General features: G+C 32.3%; 1 protein-coding gene across 1 annotated transcript; it reads right to left on the bottom strand.

The window, feature by feature from the left end:
• Positions 1–7,459: 7,459 nt before the first annotated feature.
• On the bottom strand, positions 7,460–9,768 carry LOC110939012 (GDSL esterase/lipase At4g16230). The gene is made up of 5 exons (XM_022180926.1): positions 9,409–9,768; positions 9,139–9,269; positions 8,601–8,846; positions 7,965–8,220; positions 7,460–7,805 (listed from the first exon to the last, which is right to left on the bottom strand). The coding sequence occupies exons 1-5, from the start codon at positions 9,665–9,667 to the stop codon at positions 7,582–7,584; spliced, it is 1,116 nt and encodes a 371-aa protein (XP_022036618.1). The 5' UTR covers positions 9,668–9,768; the 3' UTR covers positions 7,460–7,581.
• Positions 9,769–10,089: the final 321 nt, after the last annotated feature.

Raw genomic sequence — 10,089 nt, 5'->3', positions numbered from 1 at the left:
ACGCCCTAATATAGTTATCACGTCTAGTTAGATTTGTATACAAACATTTCACGTATTGATACGTATCACTAGTCAAGTAGCACACAAGGTGTTCATGCATCTCATCCTATCCTACATATAAATTTATATTGTGATCTGTTGTGTAACACAGGGCATATCATTACATATCACCTTACAACAATTGGGCCACATAGGAAACTTATTCATAAGATTTATTAGAACACAATATAATTCGTCTATTACATGTGCTTTCAAGTGTGCGGTTTAAATCGGTCCACATGAAGAGTTCGGCCCAGTTAGATCGTCAGTCCACCAAGAGAACCCTTTGGCCCAAACATATGTGGTCCAATAGTGAAAAACAAACCTTATATAATACAGTGTATAGTAAAAAATTATTCAATAAATTTTTGAAAAAAAAACATCATTTGGTTTGATTTAGGAAGATGGATAGTAGGAGGACGTTACAAGTTACAATGTTGGAGAAAAAGTGTTTGGGAGAATTCATAACTAAGTAGCCCTCGTTAAATTTAGTTATGGGCTTTTTGACAACGTCTGAATGTTTAAGTGCTGAACCAGTAAAAGGTTTGAACTATTAAGTGCTAGTGTTGAACCAAAAAGAGGTTTGTACCATTAAGAGCCAGCATAATGTTTAACCGTTCATACACAAATGTCTAACCAATTCAGATTAGAGGTCTTAGCCATTCAAACTCAGTATAATGCATAGTTGTCAAAGGCGCAAGGCGTACTCAAGGCACAAAGGATGAGCCTAGGGCCTCAACGCAAGGCGCTTAAAAAGCCAGGGCTTTTTAGGCGAGTCATTTAGTATAAAAATACAATTTTTAAGGATTTTAGACATGTTTTAGGCTTCTTTTGGGCTAATTTAAGTTGTTTTAGTTATTTCCCAGGTTTGTTTAGGATTATTATAATGTTTAAACATGTTCAAATGATTTTTGATCGGAATTTCATTGGAATTTGGCTTGAAAACACGCCAGAGGGTCTGAAAGTGGGGCTTTTGAAGCAAAGCGAGAAGGCTGGGATGGGCCTGAAAAGTGGGCCTAGGCATGCGCCTGAGTGAGCCTTGACAACAGAGGTATAATGCTTAACCATTCAGAGTCAAATGACTGAATCGTTCAGATATCTGCTCGTGAAACAAACAGTCTGAACCATTAAATACTAAACCAGTAAAAAATGGTCTGAACTATTAAGAGCTAAACAAACAATCTCTTAAGTCTCCTACACCAAATGTCAAGAATCATGTCCTTTTTAATTTATTTTCTATTTAAAAGGTAAACATAATTCATAGTTAGAGTAATCATTTAGAACTCTTAATGATATAAATGTATGGTGTAGATTAATTTCTTCTCTTCTCACTGATTGATAAATTTTGCAAAAAGTCTTTGAATAACAATGAAAGTCTTTGAATAACAATGAAAGTCATTTTTTAATGAATTATTGGATTTTATCACTCTTAACTATTGGGTATTGGTCGTTGTCACCCCTAATTATCACTTTGACTCTCACCACTTTCAACTTTAAACTTTGTGTGTTGTGTCACCCCGCGGGTGAACACTTCTTAGTGTTTGACTAGTGTTATTGGTGATATTAGGCTAACATTTAATGACTATAGGTGCATCTGCTCCTAAAAAACAAAAGAGGAGCCAAAAACCACATAACTTGAGTGACAGAATACACAAAGTGTTAAGTTGGGAGTGGTGGGACGCAAAGTGATAGTTGAGAGTGACGAAAACCAATACCTAATAGTTAAGGGTGATAAAATCCAATAACCCTTTTTTGTCTTGTATACTAGCTATATTATATAAATAGTAACATTTCTATATGAATTTATGTGTAGAGTTACATGTATTAATGTATTAGAAAAACTTACATATGACTAAAGGGCTGTTTGTTTAGCTTTTAATGACACTATTAATGGTTCAGACGTCTTACTAGTTCAGCACTTAATGATTCGCGAGCAGATATCTGAATGATTTCGACATCTGCCTCTGAATGGTTAAACATTATACCGAGTCTGAATGGTTAAGACCTCTTATCTGAATTGGTCAGACACTTGCCTCTGAACGGTTAAGCATTATACAGGCGATTAATGGTTCAGACCTCTTACTGGTTCATCACTTAATGGTTTAAACCTCTTACTGGTTCAGCAGTTACCCATTTAGAAGTTGCCAAGCAGCCCCTAAATTTATCATTTATAATGTATAAGTTTTTACTATTTACATTCCTATAAAAAACATGTTAGATGTAATTGAGAGATAAGATAAGGAACAAAATATAATTTAATGTAGAAAGTTAAATCATTTAATATCTTATATTTATAAAAAAAATATAAATAATTATTTTGATTGTTTTTCAGAAGTTAGTTGTTATTTGTTGATATCCGTTTTTGGATAGACACCTGGTTGAGCGATCATCCTTTCATGGAAAGATGGCCACATCTGTTTGCTTTGGATTTGTGTAAAACGTGTAGGGTTTCAGACATGATTGATACGGATCATGGAAATGATGGCTATTCTTCGAGTTGGGCTAGACAACCCGAGTCTGATACTGAGCTTAAGGAATGGCAGGAATGTCAAGACGTTATCAACATGGTGAGATTGTCCAATGATAAGGACGTGTGGTTATGGAATGTTGACAATCCGGAAGGTTTCTCGGTGAATTCAATGAAAAAGGCGTTAATCGCAGATAGGAGAAATAGCCATCTCCCTAACTTCGATTGGTGCAAATGGGTGCCCTTCAAATTTAATATAATGGCTTGGAGAGATAACTTGGATAAGCTTGCTACTAGAGTTAATTTGAGAAGAAGGAACGTGGATATTACTTCGGTTATGTGCCATTTCTGCGACGAGTATGAGGAAACGGTGGATCTTTTATCACTGCATGTTCGGTGGCTATTAGGGTGTGGGCGGCTGTTAGTGCGTGGGGCAACATTCCCCCGATCTACGCGTTCGATTTCAAAGATTTAATGAATATTCATAATTCTATTCAGGTTGGAAAGAGAGCGAAAAAGATTATCCTGGGGCTGGTTATTGTTTCGTGTTGGTGTATTTGGAAAAGTAGGAACGAGTTGGTCTTCAATCAAATAAGGAGAAGTTCGCAAAATATTATGGTAGAGATTAAGTCGAGAGGTTTTGGGTTCGTTAAAAATAGATCTTCATGTAAATATATTAGTTGGTAGGAGTGGTGTAAATTTCTATACGTTGTAATTTTGCCCTTTGTCCGTTTGGATCGAAGGTGGTGTTTTGTTTGGCCTTTTACCCGTTTGATTTGAAGGTTTGTTTTAATAAAGTTTTATTTAAAAAAAATAATATCTCCTCTCTTTATTAAATAATGATTTTGATTGTTTCTCAGGATTGGTTGTTATTTCATCCCTCCTCTCTTTAAGTGTGTGTTTAATGAAATTGCTGAAAAGCCAACCTTACCTTTATTATATTTAAACTAACGATTTGACTTTGACAATTTGAAAACTTAAAATACGTATGTTAATGGTAGGAGCTATTATATTATAACATTGATTTCACAGTGGATAATTGTTACATTCACTTTATCAATTAAATAAATTGGTCAAAATGAAAAAAATAACTGATGTTACACAATATGAAGATGTTACCAACCAATTATACATATGAATTTGAAGTTACGATTAACAATGATTATTATTTAGGTATTTGTTTTAAATGTTTAATAATATATTATTATTATTATTTTTATTATTTACTCTATAGTATTTACGAAGTCTGAGGAATAGTACATATATATTTATTATTTCAAATATCGAATTTACGAATATGTCCTTAAGTATGAAATTGGGGACGAACTAATTCACGATTTAGTCCCGCTTTAAAATTATGATTTTGCCATCGGTTTAAAATTACGCTTTTTCCTCCGGTTAAAAATAAAATTATGCTTTTGCCCTCAGTGAGAAATTACACTTTTGCCCTCGGTTCACAAAATACGATTTTACCCCCTTTAAATTTACAGTTTCGCCATTTGTTTGTTTTTCTCCTCTCAGGTAAGTTACGATTTTGCCCTCAATTTAAATTTACATTTTTGTCATCGGTTTTGTTTGCTTTCCTTGTCAAATTACGATTTTGCCCGCTTTAAAGTTATGATTTTGCCATCAGTTTAAAATTTCGTTTTTACCTCCAATTCAAAATAAAATTATGTTTTTGCTCCCAGTGAAAAATTACAATTTCGCACTCGGTTCAAATTTACGATTTTGCCCCGTTTAAATTTAAAGTTTTGCCATTAGTTTTGTTTTCTTCCTCACAAGTACGATTTTGCCCCCAGTGTATAAGTACAGACGCAAGATGGGGGCATAGTGTGAGGCCACTGCCTGGAACCCCCCCATTGGCCTAACCAATTTACGATTTTATCACCGCTTTACAATTACAATTTTGCCATCAGTTCAAAATTACATTTTTACCTCCGGTTCAAAATAAAATTATGGTTTTGCCCACAACTAAAAATTACAACTTTTCCCGCGGTTCAAAATTACGATTTTGCCTCATTTAGATTTACAGTTTTGCAATTAGTTTTATTTTTCTCCTTCCAGCCAAATTACGATTTTGTCCTCAATTTAAATTTACATTTTGCCATCGTTTTTCCTTGCTTTGTTGTTTCTTTTCTTTTTTTTTCTCTTTTTCCGCTTTATGTATATATTATAGTTATTATTGCGCGAAACTATTAAGAAAAACTTTTGCAATTCAGTTAGTTGTATGAACATTCAAATATAGTGAGTGTCTCGGGTTCGATACCCTTCATGAGAAAGAAAATTTTTTATTACCTGCTGCTAAATAAAAGTTTGAGTATCTATTATTCTTAATAATATTTTCCGTGATTTATTCTTTCTTCTTTTTTTTTCACTTTTACATTGTCTTCTCTGCTTCTAAATTTGTAATTTTGATAACTAACCGGTATGATACCGGTATTTACGGGTAGAACACCGGTAAGTAACGAACTGAACGGGTATCGTGCTTATCCCGTTACAAAACAGAACGAATCAGTAACGTTCGAATTATCCGCCGCGCAGCGCGGGGAATTTCACTAGTTATACCTATTAATAACAACTGCTCATAAATAGTATTCATGAATTATAATTAATTTATATTATTATGATTAATTTTATACACATTGGTTTAGGATCCTGTAAAAAATATGAAATTTGTGAGACGGATAAGAAAGAACATGATGATAACACATATCATTATTTAATTTATTAGAATAAAGGCAAATAAGTAATTTAATAAAAAAAAACTTAATTAAAGATAAAATTCAAAAACTCACATGCAATGCACAAGGAAGTTTCCCCATCGTTTTAAAAGGTCAATAACTTTTTATACGTAACTTTTTAAAAAAAAAGAAAAAAAATAAACCATAAAAACGAGTGTTTTTTTATCTTTAATTTAAGGACCATATTGCTATACTTATACAGAGAAAAAAAATTACGTTTCAATCGGATGTTTTAGTCCATGGTGTTTTCTCTATGTTGTTTTAATTGTATAGCAAATAAAGGCGTTATATTTTACAGTAAAACACCATAAACGTATATAAGACACCATACATTGCAAATACCATTTACATTCAATCTTTCAGTCTTGTTTTTTATGGTGTTTTATTTTAGGAATTTAAAACAGATTATGGTGTCTTGTAAAATAAAACACCTTAGAAAACAAAATTGAATGTAAATGGTATTTTCAATGTTATGGTGTCTGATATACGTTCATGGTGTTTTTCTGTAAAACACAACACCTTTAATCACTATACAATTAAAACAACATAGACAAAACACCATGGACTAAAACATACGATTGAAATGTAAAATTTTTTTTCTCTATATAAGTATAGAAATATGGTACTCATATTAAAGATAAAAAACACTCGTTATTATGGTGTATTTTATTTGAAAAAAAATTACGTATAAAAAGTTATTCACGTTTAAAAAAGACGGGGGTAACTTGCATGTGCATTGCATGTGAGTTTTGAATTTAAAAATGTTAAATTTACCTTTATACCCTTAATATAGAAAATTAATTATTTTAATGGTAAACACTATTTACAATTTTGCCATTGTAATTGTGTAGATTCCTTCCTACACTTCTCACAAAACACACCCTTTTTACAATAACTCTATCCTATACACATTATACATATTAATAACAAACAACTGCTCATAAATAGTATTCATGAACTATGATTAATTTATATTATTATGATTAATTTCATACACATTCATATTCATTCATATTAATAATAACTGCTCATAAATAGTATTAATGAACTATGATTAATTTTATACATATTAATAATAACTGCTCATGAATAGTGAACTATGATTAATTAATGAAGAGTAAATCTAATAATTCTAATAGTTGTTATATATTACTTTTAAGGGATAATTGCATATTTCCCCTTAAAAATCTGCTTAATTGCGTATTTATCCAACTTAAAATTAAAATTGCATATATTCCCTTCCTTAGCTATTAAAATTGCATATATCCCCTTCATTAACTAATATAATTGCAAATTTACCCATTTTGATTTATTTTATTTAAAACAAGTTATATAATGACTTTTTTACCCTTATTTTTACTAAAACTTTAAAAAAATACAAAGTTATTCATTTTTACTAGTCTTTGTGGATTTTTCACAATTCTTTAAAAAATTAATATTTATTCATTTTTACTATTTTTACTAAAACTTAAACACTGAAATAAACCGCTAAACTAGTAAAAATCTACAGAAACTAGTAAAAATTTAGTAAAAATAAGGTTAAAAAGTCATTATATAACTTGTTTTTAATGAAATAAATCAAAATGGGTAAATTTGCAATTTTATTAGTTAAGGAAGAGGATATATGCAATTTTAATAGTTAAGACAGGGGATATATGCAATTTCAATTTTAAGTTGGGTAAATACGCAATTAAGCAGTTTTTTAAGAGGAAATATAGTCCCTACTTTTAAAATATAAATATTATATTTATTTAATAAACAAAACTTTTGATAATATTGCACTAATAAAGTTATATAAACATTTATTATTAATTATTTTCTCCCAACATTCTAATAAAAATTTTGTTGAAGCGGAGTTGTATTGAAATGAAGTATACTTTGATATTGTAAGCTATACGGGTGACGGTATTGTTACGATTCTAACCGAACATTGGTACCGGTATCAACCAAACATTAGTACCGTATCAGTATTATTCGAACCTGTATTTGCTTTTATGGTTTTCGATCGATGTAAAATACGTGATCTTTTGGGCATATCACAACTTAACTTTTTGGGTTTTCTCATTTAGTTACAACGAGTGTCGATATCGTAACGAAACAAACTGATACCATCGAAATCCCGCCGCGTAGCGCGAAGGAATCCCACTAGTTTAATTAAACTCAAACCGAATCCAAATGTATAGATAACACTGCATATAGTATAGTGTACATGTATTCAACTTATGTGATTTCATACACTCGTTTTACCTTTAACGATTTACAACCGGATACAAATTCGTAGAAATGGTACATAGAAACAATAAGCTTTTCATGCAAACAAACAGTTTTGTTAATTCAAGATTTAAATAGTGCTCTCAAGTTTAAAGGGGATATATCTTCGATATCTCCATCCATAAGTCGCTTGGCTATGATACTGTTTGTGGCATCTGACGGGTGATACGGATCCCAAAAAACGTACTTTGACCTATCAGGACAAACTTTAGATGTCGGTCCACATGGCACTAGACCACCATGTTGACCAGACACATAACAACAAGCAGAATCCGCATTGTCAAAACCTATAAACAAAAACACATGATTCGCTTAAAACTTGCATTCAAGAGGCAATGGTGGTTTGTGTTGGCAAGGGTGGTATTTATAATTAAGACATCAACTATTTAAAATATCTTCTAAAAACTGAAAATAGTGTCTTTTTTTTAGTTTTACCATTCACTTACCATATGATTTGTGATTCTTAACAATATCCGCAACAATACGATAGACATCTGCAAATATGAATGCTGAACCTTGAAGTGAGTTGCTAAGTTCTTGGAGCAAGCCTTTTAATTGCAAATTGAAGAGTTGAGCGAGGTGATTTGGCAATGCTACACAGTTATCTCCTGCAGACGGAGTTATATCCCTTTGATACGGAATGCATCCAATGGGTCCCACATTCGGGACGACAATCTTCCTAGCACCCATATCGTAGAGTCTCTAAATAAATATCAATCAATTAAATCACATGTTATAAATTTACATCGAGATATATGGTAAACAGGCAATAGGCTGCACCGCTACCCCTTTCTGAATAGCAAAACTAAGTCTTTTAAAAACTACGTCCAAAGATCTTGGGGTCAATAAATCATAAAATATTAGTTGAGGTTTTTGGTGGTTAAATGAGCGATAGAAAGACCGGTTAAACTTTCTATTTTTTGTTTTTATACGAAACTAGTACATTAAATACGATTACAAAAACCAAATCTCATACCTATTAAACTTTTTGACAATTTGAATAAAAAATAGGAAAAATGAAGATGGGTGTATATGATCTTGTGTTTTGTCACAAGTTATAGAGTTGGGTAGGATGATGTTACCATAAGTTGACCTCTGAATCTTGTAATCATGTCTCCAACAAATGCTTCTGGAGAAACTAATTTTTGCTCAATTGTTGAAACAACAGGTGTGAGGTAGTTATTTATAAAATCATTTGAACCAATAGTTACAGAAAATAAAGCTCCATTGAACAAATCTTGTGCTGCTGGAGCCCCAATTCTTGATATTATATCGTGCCTCGTATTTGCAAAGTTGTCGAGTTGTGCATCCAAGTTTATTCTTCCAACCTTCAAGATATATAAGTACGATATAAATTCTTCGACCACTATAATCAATACCGGATCCAAGATTTACACATTATCGTCGCATATTTTACAGAATAGAATGAAGTGTGGCATGACCCATAAAAGATCTGATGTGGATATGTAACTACACTAGCTAGCTTAACTCAAAATGAGACATATTTTGTTGCAATCTCTCTATGGAAATGAGAGACTGAATTTGACCATGAAGGTGAAGCATTATACTTGCTTTTTATGAGTGAAATGACTATAGTTCCAACTTGTAATAAATACTTACAAAAATCTGTCCGGTTTGATTTAGAATCCCTCCACCACCAGATGCATAATTGACGCCCTGAAGAAGTAATGGACCGACTGTGGTTGGAGCGAGGTATGGCGGCGTGTACTTCTGCAAACCCAATTCCTCTCCTGAAAATAGGAAGAAAAAAATCACAACAATGTATACATGATAGTATTCTTGTCCCATGGAAATTGCAACATTTTACTTTACACTCAATTCTAGTGACGTCTAAAGTAACATAAATAATTTGTAAAACAAATCACTTACCTAGAATGTCTACTATGGTTCTTCCATTCGTATAGCGTCCTGTTGGCATCCCAAAGTCAATCCCATTTGGTGCATAATTCGCCTTGGATAGAGATGTAATGTAGTTATTGTTGCCTACTTCGACCAAAGAATCGCCAAAAACAAAGTTAGCCGAAAGTGTTTCGGCCAAGCAAGTTCCTGAAAAGACCAACACTGCCACCATTCCAAGAACAACCTTAACTTTATAGTTTTCACAAGGAAGCATGGCTGTTAGTCTCATAACTAACACAAGATAATAACCCAAAAAATGGTGAATTGTGTAAGATGAAAAATGAGATTATTTTCTCACTTAGAACACACGTAGCATTTAGACAGACAGATTAGAACTTATGAATGCTGTACGAAGATATAGGAATATTTACCCTTTTATAGAGAAATAAACAAACGGTTAGGGAGATAATAGATGATTGACATTAAATGAGGGTGCATTAAATCTGTGCCTCAACGCTTCGCAAGCCCATTCTGATCTATAGCTAAAGTCTTAAAAAGTATATACATTACAGGAACAAGATGATCGCCAACAAATTCTATTGCATTGGGAAACTCAAACTGTGAATTACATGTGAAAAGAGTTACGACACCAGGGTACAACCTGCAAACGAACCAAAACTTAAATGTGGACCAAATCAAGTTGCAAGGTTG

The sequence above is a fragment of the Helianthus annuus genome, chromosome 5 (assembly GCF_002127325.2).
Source record: "Helianthus annuus cultivar XRQ/B chromosome 5, HanXRQr2.0-SUNRISE, whole genome shotgun sequence".
In the NCBI taxonomy this organism is placed as follows: Eukaryota; Viridiplantae; Streptophyta; class Magnoliopsida; order Asterales; family Asteraceae; genus Helianthus; species Helianthus annuus.
The sequence above is the reverse complement of the archived record's forward strand: the minus strand, read 5'-3'. Positions and strand labels throughout refer to the sequence as shown.